Source organism: Bombina bombina, chromosome 8, assembly GCF_027579735.1.
Source record: "Bombina bombina isolate aBomBom1 chromosome 8, aBomBom1.pri, whole genome shotgun sequence".
In the NCBI taxonomy this organism is placed as follows: Eukaryota; Metazoa; Chordata; class Amphibia; order Anura; family Bombinatoridae; genus Bombina; species Bombina bombina.
Genome location: NC_069506.1, coordinates 272,202,485 through 272,226,573, shown reverse-complemented (window position 1 = coordinate 272,226,573; position 24,089 = coordinate 272,202,485). Strand labels below are relative to the sequence as shown.

At 43.1% G+C, this 24,089-nt stretch overlaps 1 protein-coding gene across 6 annotated transcripts in view; it reads left to right on the top strand.

Moving 5' to 3' along the window:
* CCDC153 (coiled-coil domain containing 153) overlaps window positions 1-24,089 on the top strand; it is a 61,557-nt gene that overhangs the window by 34,892 nt on the left and 2,576 nt on the right. For all 6 annotated transcript variants that reach the window (XM_053691359.1, XM_053691364.1, XM_053691360.1 and 3 more), the window contains one exon: window positions 3,463-3,593. In XM_053691359.1, coding sequence (XP_053547334.1) covers window positions 3,463-3,593 — 131 coding nt within the window. The remainder of the gene's footprint in view (window positions 1-3,462; window positions 3,594-24,089) is intronic.

The window sequence follows — 24,089 nt, the reverse complement described above, 5'->3', positions numbered from 1 at the left end:
CTCTAAGACAGCATGAAGGAGTAGCCCCCGATCTGGGACCGGATCTAGTGGGGGGCAGACTCTCTCTCTTCGCCCAGGCTTGGGCAAGAGACGTCCAGGATCCCTGGGCATTAGAGATTGTTTCCCAGGGATATCTTCTGGACTTCAAAGCTTCATCTCCAAAGGGGAGATTTCATCTCTCACAATTATCTGTAAACCAGATAAAGAGAGAGGCATTCTTACGTTGTGTTCAAGACCTGCTGGTTATGGGAGTGATCCACCCAGTTCCAAAGCAGGAATAGGGGCAGGGCTTCTATTCAAATCTGTTTATAGTTCCCAAAAAAGAGGGAACTTTCAGACCAATCTTGGATCTCAAGATCCTAAACAAATTTCTCAGGGTCCCATCCTTCAAGATGGAGACTATCCGAACCATCCTCCCTATGATCCAGGAGGGTCAATATATGACTACCGTGGACTTAAAGGATGCTTATCTCCACATTCCGATTCACAGACATCATCATCAGTTCCTCAGGTTCGCCTTTTTAGACAGGCATTACCAGCACCAAGAATCTTTACGAAGGTTCTAGGGTCCCTACTGGCGGTTCTAAGGCCATGGGGCATAGCGGTGGCTCCTTACCTAGACTACATTCTGATACAGGCGTCGACTTTTCAAATCGCCAAGTCCCATACGGACATTGTTCTGGCCTTTCTGAGGTCTCACGGGTGGAAGGTGAACGAAGAAAAGAGTTCTCTCTCCCCTCTCACAAGAGTTTCCTTCCTAGGAACACTGATAGATTCAGTAGAAATGAATTTTTTTCTGACAGAGGTCAGGTTATCAAAACTTCTAACTTCCTGCCGTGCTCTTCATTCTACTTCTCGGCCTTCAGTGGCTCAGTGTATGGAAGTAATCGGCCTAATGGTAGCGGCAATGGACATAGTTCCGTTTGCCCGCCTACATCTCAGACCACTGCAACTTTGCATGCTCAATCAGTGGAATGGGGATTACACAGATTTGTCCCCTCTGCTAAATCTGGATCAAGAGACCAGGGATTCTCTTCTCTGGGGGTTCTCTCTGGTCCATCTGTCCAGGGGAATGAGTTTCCGCAGGCCAGAGTGGACTATAGTGACGACAGATGCCAGCCTTCTGGGCTGGGGCGCAGTCTGGAACTCCCTGAAGGCTCAGGGCTCGTGGTCTCAGGAGGAAGCCCTCCTTTCGATAAACATTCTGGAACTGAGAGCGATATTCAATGCTCTTCAGGCTTGGCCTCAACTAGCTGCGGTCAGGTTCATCAGATTTCAGTCGGACAATATCACGACTGTAGTCTATATCAACCATCAGGGGAGGACAAGAAGCCCCCTGGCAATGTTGGAGGTTTCAAAGATAATTCTATGGGCAGAGGTTCACTCTTGCCATCTCTCAGCTATCCATATCCCAGGAGTAGAGAACTGGGAGGCGGATTTTCTAAGTCGGCCGACTTTTCATCCGGGGGAGTGGGAGCTCCATCCGGAGGTATTTGCCCAGCTGATTCAACTATGGGGCAAACCAGAAGTGGATCTGATGGCGTCTCGTCAGAACGCCAAGCTTCCCTGTTACGGGTCCAGGTCAAGGGATCCCCAGGCAGCGCTGATAGATGCTCTAGCAGTGCCCTGGTCCTTCAGCCTGGCTTATGTGTTCCCACAATTTCCTCTCCTCCCTCGTCTGATTGCCAAGATCAAGCAGGAGAGAGCAGGACCTTCTACTCCAAGGTCCATTCAAACATCCATATCTAATTTCTCTGCGGCTGACTGCTTGGAGATTGAACGCTTGATTTTATCAAAACGTGGTTTCTCCGAGTCGGTCATTGATACCTTAATTCAGGCTCGAAAGCCTGTCACAAGGAAAATCTATCATAAGATATGGTGTAAATATCTTCATTGGTGTCAATCCAAGGGTTACTCATAGAGTAAAGTCAGGATTCGTAGGATATTATCTTTTCTCCAAGAAGGATTGGAGAAGGGATTGTCAGCTAGTTCCTTAAAGGGACAGAGTTCTGCTCTGTCTATTCTTTTGCACAAGCGTCTGGCAGATGTTCCAGAGGTTCAGGCGTTTTGTCAGGCTTTAGTTAGAATCAAGCCTGTGTTTAAACCTGTTGCTCCGCCATGGAGTTTAAATTTAGTTCTTAAAGTTCTTCAAGGGGTTCCATTTGAACCTCTGCATTCCATAGATATCAAGCTTTTATCTTGGAAAGTTCTGTTTTTGGTAGCTATCTCTTCGGCTCAATGAGTTTCAGAGTTATCTGCCTTACAGTGTAATTCCCCTTATCTGATATTCCATACAGATAAGGTAGTGTTGCGTACCAAACCTGGATTTCTTCCTAAGGTGGTATCTAATAAGAATATCAATCAGGAAATTGTTGTTCCGTCACTATGTCCTAATCCTTCTTCAAAGAAGGAACGTCTATTACACAACCTTAACGTGGTTCGTGCTTTAAAGTTTTATTTACAAGCTACTAAGGATTTTCATCAAACATCTGCATTGTTTGTTGTCTACTCTGGGCAGAGGAGAGGCCAAAAGGCTTCGGCATCTTCTCTTTCTTTTTGGCTGAGAAGCATAATCCGTTTAGCTTATGAGACTACTGGCCAGCAGCCTCGTGAAAGAATTACAGCTCATTCCACTAGAGCGGTAGCTTCCACATGGGCTTTTAAAAATGAGGCCTCTGTTGAACAGATTTGTAAGGGGCGACTTGGTCTTCGCTTCATACTTTTTCTAAATTCTACAAATTTGATACTTTTGCTTCCTCGGATGCTATTTTTGGGAGAAAGGTCTTGCAGGCAGTGGTGCCTTCCGTTTAAGTTCCTGCCTTGTCCCTCCCTTCATCCGTGTCCTAAAGCTTTGGTATTGGTATCCCACAAGTAATGGATGAACCCGTGGACTGGATACACCTTACAAGAGAAAACAAAATTTATGCTTACCTGATAAATTTCTTTCTCTTGTGGTGTATCCAGTCCACGGCCCGCCCTGTCATTTTAAGGCAGGTGTTTTTTATTTTTAAACTACAGTCACCACTGCACCCTATAGTTTCTCCTTTTTCTTGCATGTCTTCGGTCGAATGACTGGGGGTGGTAGGTAGGGGAGGAGCTATATAGACAGCTCTGCAACTTCCTGTTGGGAAGGAGAATATCCCACAAGTAATGGATGAATCCGCGGACTGGATACACCACAAGAGAAAAATTCAGGTAAGCATAAATTTTGTTTTTTTGAGTGATTTGCTTGTTTATGGGTAATTTTTGGGGGTCCGCTATTGTGCAGAAAAGGTAGTTGATAAATTAAATAGCTTTCCTGTAGAGGTGGAACATAGTATACAGTATATGAACTGAAGATACACTGCGTATACATAAAGTTATCCTCAGAAGGAGTTAGCTAGACAAGCATTTTGTCAGAGTTAATGCGTTCATCAAATATATATTTGTTTTAAGCTTAAACCCTTCTGTTTTTGTGCAAAGCCATTTCCCAGCAGGCACTGCAGAAGCTGCGTGTGGAATCTGAACAAGTTGCCACTAAGAAAGATGTGGAAATTGCTGGGCTGCGCAATGAGCTGGAGAACATAGAATCAGAGTATGAGGCCCTCATGCATGTAAGTTGCTCACTGCAACAAAATATATTATCACCTCGAAACAATTTTACTAAGGAGAAATGAAATTCAAATTTACATTTTTCATGAGTCAGATAGAAAGTATGATTAAAAAACTTTACAAGTTACTATTTAATTTGTTCTATTGGTTTCCTTTGTTGAAGAGCATACCTAAGTAGGCTCAGGGGCATGCACATGTTTTGAGTGCTATACAGTAGAAGTTTTTGCAGCAATATTGTTACAAACATTGCTGCCGTATAGTGCTGAGGACACATGCACACATTTGAGCCTACCTACATGTGCTCTTCAACAAAGGGACAAAGAAAATTTGATAAAATAAGTGAAATGGCTTTTGAATTAATGTCCACTGATTCCCAGCGTATGCTGACACAACAAGGACCACAATGTATATTGTTTATCACCATGCTGGGATAACATTTCTAATTATTTCTAGAGGCTCAGCATGAAGTGTACCTATTATGTGTCCGTACACCGGTATCAGATGATTTATGTTCACATCACGCTGGGCAGAATTTATTAAATGCCCTCTCCAATCTCTTCAGTCTATTAAAGAATACATTGATGAGTGAGCTTTAGTGAATCATTTGCATAGAAAATACTAGTCGTGCTAAAATTCTGCCCACTGATGACATCAACAATTCCTTCTAGACCAGAGATCACACAACATGAAAAGGGTCCGGTCATACAGGGTTTCACTGTCAAACTCCCAATAATGCACTGCTGCTCCTTCAAAATAGGATACCAAGAGTGAAGCATATTAGATAATAGAAGTAAATGGGAAATTTGCTTAAAATTGTATGTTCTATCTGAATCATGAAAGAAACGTTTTGGTTTCATGTACTGTAAGTTGTCACTTGCTCACTGGCTATTGACAACACCCACAGCTTTATCAGTTAGTAGGAACCAGCATCCAGAACAGTAAAAACAGAAAAGTAGTTTTATTATGTACTGGGACATCCATTTATAATACATAATTCTTTTGTGTTTAGATTGTGCTTTGATGCTCTTATAACAGCAATCAGAATCATTTATGATCAATGTTCTCTCCCATCTTATTTCCTCTAACCTTTCCCTTTAACCCTTTCTCATCACATCCTCTTTCCACTGCACATGTGGTTTGTTTTTTACTTTTTAGTTTCACTATTTCTCTATCATTGTGTCTCTCTCTCTCTCTTTCTGTATTAGACATTGTTACTGTATCGTTGTGTCTTTCTCTCTCTCTCTTTCTGTATTAGACATCGTTACTGTATCGTTGTGTCTTTCTCTCTCTCTCTTTCTGTATTAGACATCGTTACTGTATCGTTGTGTCTTTCTCTCTCTCTCTTTCTGTATTAGACATTGTTACTGTATCGTTGTCTTTCTCTCTCTCTCTCTCTCTCTCTTTCTGTATTAGACATTGTTACTGTATCGTTGTGTCTTTCTCTCTCTCTCTTTCTGTATTAGACATCGTTACTGTATCGTTGTCTTTCTCTCTCTCTCTCTCTTTCTGTATTAGACATCGTTACTGTATCGTTGTGTCTTTCTCTCTCTCTCTCTCTCTTTCTGTATTAGACATTGTTACTGTATCGTTGTCTTTCTCTCTCTCTCTCTTTCTGTATTAGACATCGTTACTGTATCGTTGTCTTTCTCTCTCTCTCTCTCTCTCTCTCTTTCTGTATTAGACATCGTTACTGTATCGTTGTGTCTTTCTTTCTCTCTCTTTCTGTATTAGACATCGTTACTGTATCGTTGTCTTTCTCTCTCTCTCTCTCTCTTTCTGTATTAGACATCGTTACTGTATCGTTGTCTCTCTCTCTCTCTCTCTCTCTCTCTGTATTAGACATTGTTACTGTATCGTTGTGTCTTTCTCTCTCTCTCTTTCTGTATTAGACATCATTACTGTATCGTTGTGTCTCTCTCTCTCTGTATTAGACATCGTTACTGTATCGTTGTCTTTCTCTCTCTCTCTCTCTCTCTCTTTCTGTATTAGACATCGTTACTGTATCGTTGTGTCTTTCTCTCTCTCTCTTTCTGTATTAGACATCGTTACTGTATCGTTGTCTTTCTCTCTCTCTCTCTCTCTCTCTCTCTCTCTCTCTCTGTATTAGACATCGTTACTGTATCGTTGTGTCTCTCTCTCTCTGTATTAGACATCGTTACTGTATCGTTGTGTTTCTCTCTCTTTCTGTATTATCGTGTCTTTTTTCTCTCTCTCTCTCTCTCTCTCTCTGTATTAGACATCGTTACTGTATCGTTGTCTTTTTTTCTCTCTCTCTCTCTGTATTAGACATCGTTACTGTATCGTTGTGTCTTTCTCCAACATAGGTGTGTCCGGTCCACGGCGTCATCCTTACTTGTGGGATATTCTCCTCCCCAACAGGAAATGGCAAAGAGCCCAGCAAAGCTGGTCACATGATCCCTCCTAGGCTCCGCCTTCCCCAGTCATTCTCTTTGCCGTTGTACAGGCAACATCTCCACGGAGATGGCTTAGAGTTTTTTGGTGTTTAACTGTAGTTTTTACTATTCAATCAAGAGTTTGTTATTTTAAAATAGTGCTGGTATGTACTATTTACTCTGAAACAGAAAAGAGATGAAGATTTCTGTTTGTAAGAGGAAAATGATTTTAGCAACCGTTACTAAAATCGATGGCTGTTTCCACACAGGACTGTTGAGAGGAATTAACTTCAGTTGGGGGAAACAGTTAGCAGACTTTTGCTGCTTGAGGTATGACACATTTCTAACAAGACGATGTAATGCTGGAAGCTGTCATTTTCCCTATGGGATCCGGTAAGCCATTTTTATTACATAAAGAGAAAAAAGGGCTTCACAAGGGCTTTTAAGACTGTAGACATTTTCTGGGCTAAAACGATTTATATATAAGCATATTTTATACTCCATAGCCTTGAGGAATTATTTTAATCTTGGGAACTATGTAAAATAACCGGCAGGCACTGTATTGGACACCTTATTCTCTAGGGGCTTTCCCTAATCATAGGCAGAGTCTCATTTTCGCGCCTCTATTGCGCACTTGTTTTTGGGAAGCATGACATGCAGATGCATGTGTGAGGAGCTCTGATACATAGAAAAGACTTTCTGAGGCGTCATTTGGTATCGTATTCCCCTTTGGGCTTGGTTGGGTCTCAGCAAAGCAGATACCAGGGACTGTAAAGGGGTTAAATATAAAAACGGCTCCGGTTCCGTTATTTTAAGGGTTAAAGCTTCCAAATTTGGTGTGCAATACTTTTAAGGCTTTAAGACACTGTGGTGAAATTTTGGTGAATTTTGAACAATTCCTTCATACTTTTTCACATATGCAGTAATAAAGTGTGTTCAGTTTAAAATTTAAAGTGACAGTAACGGTTTTATTTTAAAACGTTTTTTGTACTTTGTTATCAAGTTTATGCCTGTTTAACATGTCTGAACTACCAGATAGACTGTGTTCTGTATGTGGGGAAGCCAAGGTTCCTTCTCATTTAAATAGATGTGATTTATGTGACACAAAATTTAGAGAAAATGATGCCCAAGATGATTCCTCAAGTGAGGGGAGTAAGCATGGTACTGCATCATCCCCTCCTTCGTCTACACCAGTCTTGCCCACACAGGAGGCCCCTAGTACATCTAGTGCGCCAATACTCCTTACTATGCAACAATTAACGGCTGTAATGGATAATTCTATCAAAAACATTTTAGCCAAAATGCCCACTTATCAGCGAAAGCGCGACTGCTCTGTTTTAGAAAATACTGAAGAGCATGAGGACACTGATGATATTGGTTCTGAAGTGCCCCTACACCAGTCTGAGGGGGCCAGGGAGGTTTTGTCTGAGGGAGAAATTTCTGATTCAGGGAAAATTTCTCAACAAGCTGAACCTGATGTGATTACATTTAAATTTAAATTGGAACATCTCCGCGCTCTGCTTAAGGAGGTGTTATCTACTCTGGATCATTGTGAGAATTTGGTCATTCCAGAGAAATTATGTAAAATGGACAAGTTCCTAGAGGTCCCGGGGCCCCCCGAAGCTTTTCCTATACCCAAACGGGTGGCGGACATTGTAAATAAAGAATGGGAAAGGCCCGGTATACCTTTCGTCCCTCCCCCCATATTTAAGAAATTGTTTCCTATGGTCGACCCCAGAAAGGACTTATGGCAGACAGTCCCCAAGGTCGAGGGGGCGGTTTCTACTCTAAACAAACGCACCACTATACCCATAGAAGATAGTTGTGCTTTCAAAGATCCTATGGATAAAAAATTAGAGGGTTTGCTTAAAAAGATGTTTGTTCAGCAAGGTTACCTTCTACAACCAATTTCATGCATTGTTCCTGTCACTACAGCAGCGTGTTTCTGGTTCGATGAACTAGAAAAGGCGCTCAATAATAATTCTTCTTCTTATGAGGAGATTATGGACAGAATTCATGCTCTCAAATTGGCTAATTCTTTCACCCTAGACGCCACTTTGCAATTGGCTAGGTTAGCGGCGAAAAATTCTGGTTTTGCTGTTGTGGCGCGCAGAGCGCTTTGGCTAAAATCTTGGTCAGCGGATGCGTCTTCCAAGAACAAATTGCTTAACATTTCTTTCAAGGGGAAAACGCTGTTTGGCCCTGACTTGAAAGAGATTATTTCCGATATCACTGGGGGCAAGGGCCACGCCCTTCCTCAGGATAGGTCTTTCAAGGCCAAAAATAAACCTAATTTTCGTCCCTTTCGCAGAAACGGACCAGCCACAAGTGCTACGTCCTCTAAGCAAGAGGGTAATACTTCTCAAGCCAAGCCAGCCTGGAGGCCAATGCAAGGCTGGAACAAAGGTAAGCAGGCCAAGAAACCTGCCACTGCTACCAAGACAGCATGAGATGTTGGCCCCCGATCCGGGACCGGATCTGGTGGGGGGCAGACTCTCTCTCTTCGCTCAGGCTTGGGCAAGAGATGTTCTGGATCCTTGGGCGCTAGAAATAGTCTCCCAAGGTTATCTTCTGGAATTCAAGGGGCTTCCCCCAAGGGGGAGGTTCCACAGGTCTCAATTGTCTTCAGACCACATAAAAAGACAGGCATTCTTACATTGTGTAGAAGACCTGTTAAAAATGGGAGTGATTCATCCTGTTCCATTAGGAGAACTAGGGATGGGGTTCTACTCCAATCTGTTCGTAGTTCCCAAAAAAGAGGGAACATTCAGACCAATCTTAGATCTCAAGATCCTAAACAAGTTTCTCAAGGTTCCATCGTTCAAAATGGAAACCATTCGAACAATTCTTCCTTCCATCCAGGAAGGCCAATTCATGACCACGGTGGATTTAAAGGATGCGTATCTACATATTCCTATCCACAAGGAACATCATCGGTTCCTAAGGTTCGCATTTCTGGACAAGCATTACCAGTTTGTGGCACTCCCGTTCGGATTAGCCACTGCTCCAAGAATTTTCACAAAGGTACTAGGGTCCCTTCTAGCGGTGCTAAGACCAAGGGGCATTGCAGTAGTACCTTACTTGGACGACATACTGATTCAAGCGTCGTCCCTTCCACAAGCAAAGGCTCACACGGACATTGTCCTGGCCTTTCTCAGATCTCACGGGTGGAAAGTGAACGTAGAAAAAAGTTCTCTATCTCCGTCAACAAGGGTTCCCTTCTTGGGAACAATAATAGACTCCTTAGTAATGAGGATTTTTCTGACAGAGGCCAGAAAATCAAAACTTCTAAACTCTTGTCAAATACTTCATTCTGTTCCTCTTCCTTCCATAGCGCAGTGCATGGAAGTAATAGGTTTGATGGTAGCGGCAATGGACATAGTTCCTTTTGCGCGAATTCATCTAAGACCATTACAACTGTGCATGCTCAGTCAGTGGAATGGGGACTATACAGACTTGTCTCCGACGATACAAGTAGATCAGAGGACCAGAGATTCACTCAGTTGGTGGCTGTCCCTGGACAACCTGTCACAGGGGATGAGCTTCCGCAGACCAGAGTGGGTCATTGTCACGACCGACGCCAGTCTGGTGGGCTGGGGCGCGGTCTGGGGACCCCTGAAAGCGCAGGGTCTTTGGTCTCGGGAAGAATCTATTCTCCCGATAAATATTCTGGAACTGAGAGCGATATTCAATGCTCTCAAGGCTTGGCCTCAGCTAGCAAAGACCAAGTTCATACGGTTTCAATCAGACAACATGACGACTGTTGCGTACATCAACCATCAGGGGGGAACAAGGAGTTCCCTGGCGATGGAAGAAGTGACCAAAATCATTCAATGGGCGGAGACTCACTCCTGCCACTTGTCTGCAATCCACATTCCAGGAGTGGAAAACTGGGAAGCGGATTTTCTGAGTCGTCAGACATTTCATCCGGGGGAGTGGGAACTCCATCCGGAAATCTTTGCCCAAATCACTCAATTGTGGGGCTTTCCAGACATGGATCTGATGGCCTCTCGTCAGAACTTCAAGGTTCCTTGCTACGGGTCCAGATCCAGGGATCCCAAGGCGACTCTAGTAGATGCACTAGTAGCACCTTGGACCTTCAAACTAGCTTATGTATTCCCGCCGTTTCCTCTCATCCCCAGGCTGGTAGCCAGGATCAATCAGGAGAGGGCATCGGTGATCTTGATAGCTCCTGCGTGGCCACGCAGGACTTGGTATGCAGACCTGGTGAATATGTCATCGGCTCCACCATGGAAGCTACCTTTGAGACGAGACCTTCTTGTTCAAGGTCCGTTCGAACATCCGAATCTGGTCTCACTCCAACTGACTGCTTGGAGATTGAACGCTTGATCTTATCAAAGCGAGGGTTCTCAGATTCTGTCATTGATACTCTTGTTCAGGCCAGAAAGCCTGTAACTAGAAAAATCTACCACAAAATATGGAAAAAATATATCTGTTGGTGTGAATCTAAAGGATTCCCTTGGGACAAGATAAAATTCCTAAGATTCTATCCTTTCTTCAAGAAGGTTTGGAGAAAGGATTATCTGCAAGTTCTTTGAAAGGACAGATTTCTGCCTTGTCTGTGTTACTTCACAAAAAGCTGGCAGCTGTGCCAGATGTTCAAGCCTTTGTTCAGGCTCTGGTTAGAATCAAGCCTGTTTACAAACCTTTGACTCCTCCTTGGAGTCTCAATTTAGTTCTTTCAGTTCTTCAGGGGGTTCCGTTTGAACCCTTACATTCCGTTGATATTAAGTTATTATCTTGGAAAGTTTTGTTTTTGGTTGCAATTTCTTCTGCTAGAAGAGTTTCAGAATTATCTGCTCTGCAGTGTTCTCCTCCTTATCTGGTGTTCCATGCAGATAAGGTGGTTCTGCGTACTAAACCTGGTTTTCTTCCGAAAGTTGTTTCTAACAAAAACATTAACCAGGAGATAGTCGTGCCTTCTTTGTGTCCGAATCCACTTTCAAAGAAGGAACGTTTGTTGCACAATTTGGATGTAGTTCGTGCTCTAAAATTCTATTTAGCTGCTACAAAGGATTTTAGACAAACATCTTCCTTGTTTGTTGTTTATTCTGGTAAAAGGAGAGGTCAAAAAGCAACTTCTACCTCTCTCTCTTTTTGGATTAAAAGCATCATCAGATTGGCTTACGAGACTGCCGGACGGCAGCCTCCTGAAAGAATCACAGCTCATTCCACTAGGGCTGTGGCTTCCACATGGGCCTTCAAGAACGAGGCTTCTGTTGATCAGATATGTAAGGCAGCGACTTGGTCTTCACTGCACACTTTTACTAAATTTTACAAATTTGATACTTTTGCTTCTTCTGAGGCTATTTTTGGGAGAAAGGTTTTGCAAGCCGTGGTGCCTTCCATCTAGGTGACCTGATTTGCTCCCTCCCTTCATCCGTGTCCTAAAGCTTTGGTATTGGTTCCCACAAGTAAGGATGACGCCGTGGACCGGACACACCTATGTTGGAGAAAACAGAATTTATGTTTACCTGATAAATTACTTTCTCCAACGGTGTGTCCAGTCCACGGCCCGCCCTGGTTTTTTAATCAGGTCTGATAATTTATTTTCTTTAACTACAGTCACCACGGTATCATATGATTTCTCCTATGCAAATATTCCTCCTTTACGTCGGTCGAATGACTGGGGAAGGCGGAGCCTAGGAGGGATCATGTGACCAGCTTTGCTGGGCTCTTTGCCATTTCCTGTTGGGGAGGAGAATATCCCACAAGTAAGGATGACGCCGTGGACCGGACACACCGTTGGAGAAAGTAATTTATCAGGTAAACATAAATTCTGTTTTTTCTCTCTTTCTGTATTAGACATCATTACTGTATCATTGTGTCTTTTTCTCTCTCTCTCTCTCTTTCTGTATTAGACATCGTTACTGTATCGTTGTGTCTTTTTTTCTCTCTCTCTCTCTCTCTTTCTGTATTAGACATTGTTACTGTATCGTTGTGTCTTTCTTTCTCTCTCTCTCTCTCTCTCTTTCTGTATTAGACATCGTTACTGTATCGTCGTGTCTTTTTTTCTCTCTCTCTCTCTCTCTCTCTTTCTGTATTAGACATCGTTACTGTATCGTTGTGTCTTTCTCTCTCTCTCTTTCTCTCTCTCTCTTTCTGTATTAGACATCGTTACTGTATCGTTGTGTCTTTTTCTCTCTCTCTCTCTCTCTCTGTATTAGACATCGTTACTGTATCGTTGTCTTTTTTTCTCTCTCTCTTTCTGTATTAGACATCGTTACTGTATCGTTGTCTTTTTTTCTCTCTCTCTTTCTGTATTAGACATCGTTACTGTATCATTGTGTCTTTTTTTTCTCTCTCTCTCTCTTTCTGTATTAGACATCGTTACTGTATCGTTGTGTCTTTTTTTCTCTCTCTCTCTCTTTCTGTATTAGACATCATTACTGTATCGTTGTGTCTTTTTTTTCTCTCTCTTTCTGTATTAGACATCGTTACTGTATCTTAGTCTTTTCTCCAACATAGGTGTGTCCGGTCCACGGCGTCATCCTTACTTGTGGGATATTCTCTTCCCCAACAAGTAAGGATGATGCCGTGGACCAGACACACCGTTGGAGAAAGTAATTTATCAGGTAAGCATAAATTCTGTTTTCTCCAACATAGGTGTGTCCGGTCCACGGCGTCATCCTTACTTGTTGGGGAAGAGAATATCCCACAAGTAAGGATGACGCAGTGGACCGGACACACCGTTGGAGAAAGTAATTTATCAGGTAAGCATAAATTCTGTTTTTTTCTCTCTCTCTCTCTGTATTAGACATCGTTACTGTATCGTTGTGTCTTTTTTTTTTTCTCTCTCTCTCTTTCTGTATTAGACATCGTTACTGTATCGTTGTGTCTTTTTCTCTCTCTCTCTCTCTCTTTCTGTATTAGACATCTTTACTGTATGGTTGTGTCTTTTTTTTTCTCTCTCTCTCTCTCTCTCTCTCTCTCTCTCTTTCTGTATTAGACATCGTTACTGTATCGTTGTGTCTTTTTTTTTTTTCTCTCTCTCTTTCTGTATTAGACATCGTTACTGTATCGTTTTGTCTTTTTTTTTCTCTCTCTCTCTCTCTCTCTTTCTGTATTAGACATTGTTACTGTATCGTTGTGTCTTTTTCTCTCTCTCTCTCTCTCTCTCTCTGTATTAGACATCGTTACTGTATCATTGTGTCTTTTTTTTTCTCTCTCTCTTTCTGTATTAGACATCGTTACTGTATCGTTGTCTTTTTCTTTCTCTCTCTCTCTCTCTCTCTCTCTCTCTATATATATATATATATATATATATATATATATATATATATATATATATATATATATATATATATATATTGAAGATGGAGTCACGTTGGATTTATCGTCTAGATACTATCATTCCCAGAGGCCTTAATGTGATGATCGATTATAGCTGCTTTTACAAGTGACTGTGGGCTTCCTCTCATCTGTTATATCAGCTTCTACCAACTCCCTTAGCACGCTGTTGATAGTTGTATGCTAGTGTACACTAGCTTATATACGAGGATACAAGATATTGATGTTCTATTATACACTTCATTTTGACTTGTGGGTCTAATAATGTATAGCTAATTTTGGCTTACAAAGTATGACATATAGTTATATTATATCTGTATCTATGTATCCTGACAGTACATGTTTTTAAATTTTAGGATGTAATAGGTACGTTTTAAATAACACAGGATCAGCATACCTGTTGCCATGGTTACATGGTTGGATATTCTGGCATAATTATACATTGCTCTAGGTTGCTATCACCTTTAGGGCTAGTAAGATATCTGCCTATGGTAACAGTTATTGACACACTTGTAATCAATTTTTATTATTTTATTGTAAGGTATATTAGTGGTTATCGTGCTTCCATGTGGTTGCCATGGTTATTTTCCTGATTGATATGGGTTGGGCTGATTGCTCACATCCGATTGGACAGATGATACTTCAGCATTGTGTATTGATGTCTTTGTGTTCAGGTTTCCATGACAACTCACGTTTGGAGCGATGGCGTCACTACGCACACACGCGCATGGGCTTGCGTGCGGTTTACTACACTGTCACCATGGTTACGAACGGCCGCTCACGGTCGGATTAGTTAGATATGCCATTCAGCTGTGTTTTGTATACTTTGTTTTGGCAGTTCTGTGTAACGTATCTGATTGGTGGGTGGGGGTATTTAAGGCACTCTTGCTGTGTTATATTTTATGCCTGTCTGTTATGACTTGCTGCATGTGACCAAGGCTCTTTTGGGGGGCCAAAACGTTATGCTTTGTTACTATTAAATGGTGATTTTCTCTTGTTAAGTGTATCCAGTCCACGGATCATCCATTACTTGTGGGATATTCTCCTTCCCAACAGGAAGTTGCAAGAGGATCACCCACAGCAGAGCTGCTATATAGCTCCTCCCCTAACTGTCATATCCAGTCATTCTCTTGCAAGCCTCAACCAAGATGGAGGTCGTAAGAGGAGTGTGGTGTTTTATACTTAGTTTATTCTTCAATCAAAAGTTTGTTATTTTTAAATGGTGCCGGAGTGTACTGTTTATCTCAGGCAGTATTTAGAAGAAGAATCTGCCTGCGTTTTCTATGATCTTAGCAGAAGTAACTAAGATCCATGGCTGTTCTCACATATTCTGAGGAGTGAGGTAACTTCAGAGAGGGAATGGCGTGCAGGTTTTCCTGCAATAAGGTATGTGCAGTTAATATTTCTTCTGTTAAGTGTGATCAGTCCACGGGTCATCATTACTTCTGGGATATTACTCCTCCCCAACAGGAAGTGCAAGAGGATTCACCCAGCAGAGCTGCATATAGCTCCTCCCCCCTACGTCACTCCCAGTCATTCTCTTGCACCCAACGACTAGATAGGATGTGTGAGAGGACTATGGTGATTATACTTAGTTTTATATCTTCAATCAAAAGTTTGTTATTTTAAAATAGCACCGGAGTGTGTTATTACCTCTCTGGCAGAGTTTGAAGAAGAATCTACCAGAGTTTTGCTATGATTTTAGCCGGAGTAGTTAAGATCATATTGCTGTTCTCGGCCATCTGAGGAGTGAGGTAAACTTCAGATCAGGGGACAGCGGGCAGATGAATCTGCATAGAGGTATGTAGCAGTTTTTATTTTCTGACAATGGAATTGATGAGAAAATCCTGCCATACCGATATAATGTCATGTATGTATACTTTACACTTCAGTATTCTGGGGAATGGTACTTCACTAGAATTACACTGTAAGAAATACATAAAGCTGTTTAATAACTAGAGATTATGTTTAACGTTTTTGCTGGAATGTAAAATCGTTTTCATTTGCTGAGGTACTGTGTGAATAAATGTTTGGGCACTATTTTTCCACTTGGCAGTTGCTTAATCTGTTTTTCTGACAGTTTCTGTTCTCCCTCACTGCTGTGTGTGAGGGGGAGGGGCCGTTTTTTGGCGCTTTTACTATGCATCAAATATTTCAGTCAGCAACTCATTGTATTCCCTGCATGATCCGGTTCATCTCTACAGAGCTCAGGGGTCTTCAAAACTTATTTTGAGGGAGGTAATTTCTCTCAGCAGAGCTGTGAGAATTATAGTTTGACTGAGATAAAAAACGTTTATTCTGTAATTTGTTTCCTGCTTTCAGAATTTGTTATCTTTGCTAATGGGATTAAACCTTTGCTAAAGTTGTGTTGTTTACAAGGATTGAGGCTATAACTGTTTCAATTTATTAATTTTCAACTGTCATAGATCTTCTGTGCTTCTTAAAGGCACAGTACGTTTTAATATTATTCTAATTGAATTGTATTTCCAAGTTGCAAGTTTATTTGCTAGTGTGTTAAACATGTCTGATTCAGAGGATGATACCTGTGTCATTTGTTGCAATGCCAAAGTGGAGCCCAATAGAAATTTATGTACTAACTGTATTGATGCTACTTTAAATAAAAGTCAATCTGTACAAATTGAACAAATTTCACCAAACAACGAGGGGAGAGTTATGCCGACTAACTCGCCTCACGTGTCAGTACCTACATCTCCCGCTCAGAGGGAGGTGCGTGATATTGTAGCGCCGAGTACATCTGGGCGGCCATTACAAATCACATTACAGGATATGGCTACTGTTATGACTGAGGTTTTGGCTAAATTACCAGAACTAAGAGGTAAGCGTGATCACTCTGGGGTGAGAACAGAGTGCGCTGATAATATTAGGGCCATGTCAGACACTGCGTCACAGGTGGCAGAACATGAGGACGGAGAACTTCATTCTGTGGGTGACGGTTCTGATCCAAACAGACTGGATTCAGATATTTCAAATTTTAAATTTAAACTGGAAAACCTCCGTGTATTACTAGGGGAGGTGTTAGCGGCTCTGAATGATTGTAACACAGTTGCAATACCAGAGAAAATGTGTAGGTTGGATAAATATTTTGCGGTACCGACGAGTACTGAGGTTTTTCCTATACCTAAGAGACTTACTGAAATTGTTACTAAGGAGTGGGATAGACCCGGTGTGCCGTTCTCACCCCCTCCGATATTTAGAAAAATGTTTCCAATAGACGCCACCACAAGGGACTTATGGCAAACGGTCCCTAAGGTGGAGGGAGCAGTTTCTACCTTAGCTAAGCGTACCACTATCCCGGTGGAGGATAGCTGTGCTTTTTCAGATCCAATGGATAAAAAGTTAGAGGGTTACCTTAAGAAAATGTTTGTTCAACAAGGTTTTATATTGCAACCCCTTGCATGCATTGCGCCGATCACGGCTGCAGCGGCATTCTGGATTGAGTCTCTGGAAGAGAACATTGGTTCAGCTACTCTGGACGACATTACGGACAGGCTTAGAGTCCTTAAACTAGCTAATTCATTCATTTCGGAGGCCGTAGTACATCTTACTAAACTTACGGCGAAGAATTCAGGATTCGCCATTCAGGCACGCAGGGCGCTGTGGCTAAAATCCTGGTCAGCTGATGTTACTTCTAAGTCTAAATTGCTTAATATACCTTTCAAAGGGCAGACCTTATTCGGGCCCGGGTTGAAAGAGATTATCGCTGAAATTACAGGAGGTAAAGGCCATGCCCTGCCTCAGGACAAAGCCAAAGCCAAGACTAGACAGTCTAATTTTCGTTCCTTTCGTAATTTCAAAGCAGGAGCAGCATCAACTTCCTCTGCACCAAAACAGGAAGGAGCTGTTGCTCGCTACAGACAAGGCTGGAAACCTAACCAGTCCTGGAACAAGGGCAAGCAGACTAGGAAACCTGCTGCTGCCCCTAAAACAGCATGAATTGAGGGCCCCCGATCCGGGATCGGATCTAGTGGGGGGCAGACTTTCTCTCTTCGCCCAAGCTTGGGCAAGAGATGTTCAGGATCCCTGGGCGCTAGAGATAATATCTCAGGGATACCTTCTGGACTTCAAATACTCTCCTCCAAGAGAGAGATTTCATCTGTCAAGATTGTCAACAATCCAGACAAAGAAAGAGGCGTTTCTACGCTGCGTACAAGAGCTCTTGTTAATGGGAGTAATCCATCCAGTTCCACGATCGGAACAGGGACAGGGGTTTTACTCAAATCTGTTTGTGGTTCCCAAAAAAGAGGGAACTTTCAGACCAATCCTGGACTTAAAGATCCTAAACAAATTCCTAAGAGTTCCATCGTTCAAGATGGAGACTATTCGGACAATTTTACCTATGATCCAAGAGGGTCAATACATGACCACTGTAGATTTAAAAGATGCTTACCTTCACATACCGATTCACAAAGATCATTATCGGTACCTAAGGTTTGCCTTCCTAGACAGGCATTACCAGTTTGTGGCTCTTCCATTCGGATTGGCTACAGCTCCAAGAATCTTCACAAAGGTTCTGGGTGCTCTTCTGGCGGTACTAAGACCGCGGGGAATCTCGGTAGCTCCATAGCTTCAAGCTTTCAAACTGCCAAGTCTCATACAGAGTTAGTGCTGGCATTTCTAAGGTCACATGGATGGAAGGTGAACGAAAAGAAAAGTTCACTCGTTCCACTCACAAGAGTTCCCTTCCTGGGGACTCTTATAGATTCTGTAGAAATGAAGATTTACCTGACAGAGGACAGGCTAACAAGACTTCAAAGTGCTTGCCGCACCCTTCATTCCATTCAACACCCGTCAGTGGCTCAATGCATGGAGGTAATCGGCTTAATGGTAGCGGCAATGGACATAGTACCCTTTGCACGCTTACACCTCAGACCACTGCAACTGTGCATGCTAAGTCAGTGGAATGGGGATTACTCAGACTTATCCCCTTCTCTGAATCTGGATCAAGAGACCAGAAATTCTCTTCTATGGTGGCTTTCTCGGCCACATCTGTCCAGGGGGATGCCATTCAGCAGACCAGACTGGACAATTGTAACAACAGACGCCAGCCTTCTAGGTTGGGGTGCCGTCTGGAATTCTCTGAAGGCTCAGGGACAATGGAGTCAGGAGGAGAGTCTCCTGCCAATAAAAATTCTGGAATTGAGAGCAGTTCTCAATGCCCTCCTGGCTTGGCCCCAGTTGACAACTCGGGGGTTCATCAGGTTTCAGTCGGACAACATCACGACTGTAGCTTACATCAACCATCAGGGAGGGACAAGAAGCTCCCTAGCTATGATGGAAGTATCAAAGATAATTTGCTGGGCAGACTCTCACTCTTGCCACCTGTCAGCAATCCACGTCCCGGGAGTGGAGAACTGGGAGGCGGATTTCTTAAGTCGTCAGACTTTTCATCCGGGGGAGTGGGAACTTCATCCGGAGGTCTTTGCCCAAATACTTCGACGTTGGGGCAAACCAGAGATAGATCTCATGGCGTCTCGACAGAACGCCAAGCTTCCTCGTTACGGGTCCAGATCCAGGGATCCAGGAGCAGTCCTGATAGATGCTCTGACAGCACCTTGGGACTTCAGGATGGCTTACGTGTTTCCACCCTTCCCGTTGCTTCCTCGATTGATTGCCAGAATCAAACAAGAGAGAGCATCAGTGATTCTAATAGCACCTGCGTGGCCATGCAGGACTTGGTATGCAGACCTGGTGGACATGTCATCCTGTCCACCTTGGTCTCTACCTCTGAAACAGGACCTTCTGATACAGGGTCCCTTCAAACATCAAAATCTAACTTCTCTGAAGCTGACTGCTTGGAAATTGAACGCTTGATTTTATCAAGACGTGGATTTTCTGAGTCAGTTATTGATACCTTAATACAGGGTAGGAAACCTGTTACCAGAAAGATTTACCATAAGATATGGCGTAAATACCTATATTGGTGTGAATCCAAAGGTTACTCTTGGAGTAAGGTTAGGATTCCTAGGATATTGTCTTTTCTACAAGAAGGTTTAGAAAAGGGTTTATCTGCTAGTTCATTAAAGGGACAGATCTCAGCTCTGTCCATTCTGTTACACAAACGTCTGTCAGAAGTTCCTGACGTCCAGGCTTTTTGTCAGGCTTTGGCCAGAATTAAGCCTGTGTTTAAAACTGTTGCTCCACCATGGAGTTTAAACCTTGTTCTTAATGTTTTACAGGGCGTTCCGTTTGAACCCCTTCATTCCATTGATATAAAGTTGTTATCTTGGAAAGTTCTATTTTTAATGGCTATTTCCTCGGCTCGAAGAGTCTCTGAATTATCAGCCTTACATTGTGATTCTCCTTATTTGATTTTTCATTCGGATAAGGTAGTCCTGCGTACTAAACCTGGGTTCTTACCTAAGGTAGTTACTAACAGGAATATCAATCAAGAGATTGTTGTTCCTTCTTTATGCCCAAATCCTTCTTCAAAGAAGGAACGTCTACTGCACAACCTGGATGTAGTCCGTGCTCTAAAATTTTACTTACAGGCAACTAAGGAATTTCGACAAACGTCTTCTCTGTTTGTCATTTACTCTGGGCAGAGGAGAGGTCAAAAAGCTTCCGCTACCTCTCTTTCTTTTTGGCTTCGTAGCATAATTCGTTTAGCTTATGAGACTGCTGGACAGCAGCCTCCTGAAAGAATTACAGCTCATTCTACTAGAGCTGTGGCTTCCACTTGGGCCTTCAAGAATGAGGCCTCTGTTGAACAGATTTGCAAGGCTGCAACTTGGTCTTCGCTTCATACTTTTTCCAAATTTTACAAATTTGACACTTTTGCTTCATCGGAGGCTATTTTTGGGAGAAAGGTTCTTCAGGCAGTGGTTCCTTCTGTATAAAGAGCCTGCCTATCCCTCCCGTCATCCGTGTACTTTTGCTTTGGTATTGGTATCCCAGAAGTAATGATGACCCGTGGACTGATCACACTTAACAGAAGAAAACATAATTTATGCTTACCTGATAAATTCCTTTCTTCTGTAGTGTGATCAGTCCACGGCCCGCCCTGTTTTTAAGGCAGGTAAATATTTTTTAATTTATACTCCAGTCACCACTTCACCCTTGGCTTTTCCTTTCTCGTTGGTCCTTGGTCGAATGACTGGGAGTGACGTAGGGGGGAGGAGCTATATGCAGCTCTGCTGGGTGAATCCTCTTGCACTTCCTGTTGGGGAGGAGTAATATCCCAGAAGTAATGATGACCCGTGGACTGATCACACTACAGAAGAAAGGAATTTATCAGGTAAGCATAAATTATGTTTTTTCTAGGGATGGAATTTGCTAGAAAATGCTGCTGATACCGAACTAATGTAAGTAAAGCCTTAAATGCAGTTATAGCGACTGGTATCAGGCTTATTAATAGAGATACATACTCTAATAAAAATGTAATATAAAACGTTTGCTGGCATGTTTAATCGTTTTTATATGTATTTGGTGATAAAACTTATTGGGGCCTAGTTTTTTTCCACATGGCTGGCTTGAATTTTGCCTAGTAACAGTTTCCTTAGGCTTTCTACTGTTGTAATATGAGTGGGAGGGGCCTTTTTTAGTGCTTTTCTGTGCAGATAAAAATACTGACATTCAGCTTCCCTCTGCATGATCCAGGACATCTCTGGAGGGCTCAAAAGGCTTCAAAGTCGTTTTTGAGGGAGGTAAAAAGCCACAGTAGAGCTGTGGCAGTTGTTGTGACTGTTTGAGAGGTATTAGCTGCTCTGAATGACTGTAACACAGTTGCAGTACCAGAGAAATTGTGTAGGCTGGATAAATACTTTGCGGTACCGGTGTGTACTGATGTTTTTCCTATACCTAAAAGGCTTACAGAAATTATTAGCAAGGAGTGGGATAGACCGGGGGTGCCTTTTTCCCCACCTCCTATATTTAGAAAAATGTTTCCAATAGACGCCACTACACGGGACTTATGGCAGACGGTCCCTAAGGTGGAGTGAGCAGTTTCTACTTTAGCAAAGTGTACTACTATCCTGGTTGAGGATAGTTGTGCTTTTTCAGATCCAATGGATAAAAAATTGGAGGGTTACCTTAAGAAAATGTTTATTCAACAAGGTTTTATTTTACAGCCCCTTGCATGCATTGCGCCTGTCACGGCCGCTGCGGCATTCTGGTTTGAGGCCCTGGAAGAGGCCATCCATACAGCTCCATTGACTGAAATTATTGACAAGCTTAGAACACTTAAGCTAGCTAACTCATTTGTTTCTAATGCCATTGTTCATTTGACTAAACTAACGGCTAAGAATTCCGGATTCGCCATCCAAGCGTGTAGGGCGCTATGGCTTAAATCCTGGTCAGCTGACGTGACTTCGAAGTCTAAATTACTCAACATTCCTTTCAAGGGGCAGACCTTATTCGGGCCTGGTTTCAAGGAAATTATTGCTGACATTACTGGAGGTAAGGGTCACTCCCTTCCTCAGGACAGGGCCAAAGCAAAGGCCAAACAGTCTAATTTTCGTGCCTTTCGAAATTTCAAGGCAGGTGCAGCATCAACTTCCTCCGCTTCAAAACAAGAGGGAACTTTTGCTCAATCTAAGCAGGCCTGGAAACCTAACCAGTCCTGGAACAAAGGCAAGCAGGCCAGAAAGCCTGCTGCTGCCTCTAAGACAGCATGAAGGAACGGCCCCCTATCCGGCGACGGATCTAGTAGGGGGCAGACTTTCTCTCTTCGCCCAGGCGTGGGCAAGAGATGTTCAGGATCCCTGGGCGTTGGAGATCATATCTCAGGGATATCTTCTGGACTTCAAAGCTTCCCCTCCACAAGGGAGATTTCATCTTTCAAGGCTATCTGCAAATCAGATAAAGAAAGAGGCATTCCTACGCTGTGTGCAAGACCTCCTAGTTATGGGAGTGATCCATCCAGTTCCGCGGACGGAACAAGGACAGGGTTTTTATTCAAATCTGTTTGTGGTTCCCAAAAAAGAGGGAACCTTCAGACCAATTTTGGATCTAAAGATCTTAAACAAATTCCTCAGAGTTCCATCTTTCAAAATGGAAACTATTCGGACCATCCTACCCATGATCCAAGAAGGTCAATACATGACCACAGTGGACTTAAAGGATGCCTACCTTCACATACCGATTCACAAAGATCATCATCGGTTTCTAAGGTTTGCCTTTCTAGACAGGCATTACCAACAGGCTCTTCCCTTCGGGTTGGCTACAGCCCCGAGAATCTTTACAAAGGTTCTGGGCTCACTTTTGGCGGTTCTAAGACCGCGAGGCATAGCGGTGGCTCCGTATCTAGACGACATCCTGATACAGGCGTCAAGCTTTCAAGTTGCCAAGTCTCATACAGAGATAGTTCTGGCATTTCTGAGGTCGCACGGGTAGAAAGTGAACGAGGAAAAGAGTTCTCTATCCCCACTCACAAGAGTCTCCTTCTTAGGGACTCTTATAGATTCTGTAGAAATGAAAATTTACCTGACGGAGTCCAGGTTATCAAAACTTCTAAATGCTTGCCGTGTTCTTCACTCCATTCCGCACCCTTCGGTAGCTCAGTGTATGGAGGTAATCGGCTTAATGGTAGCGGCAATGGACATAGTGCCATTTGCGCGCCTTCATCTCAGACCGCTGCAATTATGCATTCTGAGTCAGTGGAATGGGGATTACACAGATTTGTCCCCTCTGCTAAATCTGGATCAAGAGACCAGAGATTCTCTTCTCTGGTGGTTGTCTCGGGTACACCTGTCCAAGGGTATGACCTTTCGCAGGCCAGATTGGACAATTGTAACAACAGATGCCAGCCTTCTAGGTTGGGGTGCAGTCTGGAATTCCCTGAAGGCACAGGGATCGTGGACTCAGGAGGAGAAACTCCTTCCAATAAATATTCTGGAGTTAAGAGCGATATTCAATGCTCTTCTGGCTTGGCCTCAGTTAGCAACCCTGAGGTTCATCAGATTTCAGTCGGACAACATCACGACTGTGGCTTACATCAACCATCAAGGGGGAACCAGGAGTTCCCTAGCGATGTTAGAAGTCTCAAAAATAATTTGCTGGGCAGAGTACCACTCTTGCCACCTGTCAGCAATCCATATCCCAGGCGTGGAGAACTGGGAGGCGGATTTTCTAAGTCGTCAGACTTTCCATCCGGGGGAGTGGGAACTCCATCCGGAGGTGTTTGCTCAGTTGATTCATCGTTGGGGCAAACCAGAGTTGGATCTCATGGCGTCTCGCCAGAACGCCAAGCTTCCTTGTTACGGATCCAGGTCCAGGGACCCAGAAGCGACGCTGATAGATGCGCTAGCAGCGCCTTGGTTCTTCAACCTGGCTTATGTGTTTCCACCGTTTCCTCTGCTCCCTCGACTGATTGCCAAAATCAAACAGGAGAGAGCATCGGAGATTCTGATAGCACCTGCGTGGCAACGCAGGACTTGGTATGCAGACCTAGTGGACATGTCATCCTTTCCACCATGGACTCTGCCTCTAAGACAGGACCTTCTGATACATGGTCCTTTCAATCATCCAAATCTAATTTCTCTGAGACTGACTGCATGGAGATTGAACGCTTGATTCTATCAAAGCGTGGCTTCTCCGAGTCAGTCATTGATACTTTAATACAGGCACGAAAGCCTGTTACCAGGAAAATCTACCACAAGATATGGAGTAAATATCTTTATTGGTGTGAATCCAAGACTTACTCATGGAGTAAAGTTAGGATTCCTAGAATATTGTCTTTTCTCCAAGAGGGCTTGGACAAAGGATTATCAGCTAGTTCCTTAAAGGGACAGATTTCTGCTCTGTCTATTCTTTTGCACAAGCGTCTGGCAGAGGTTC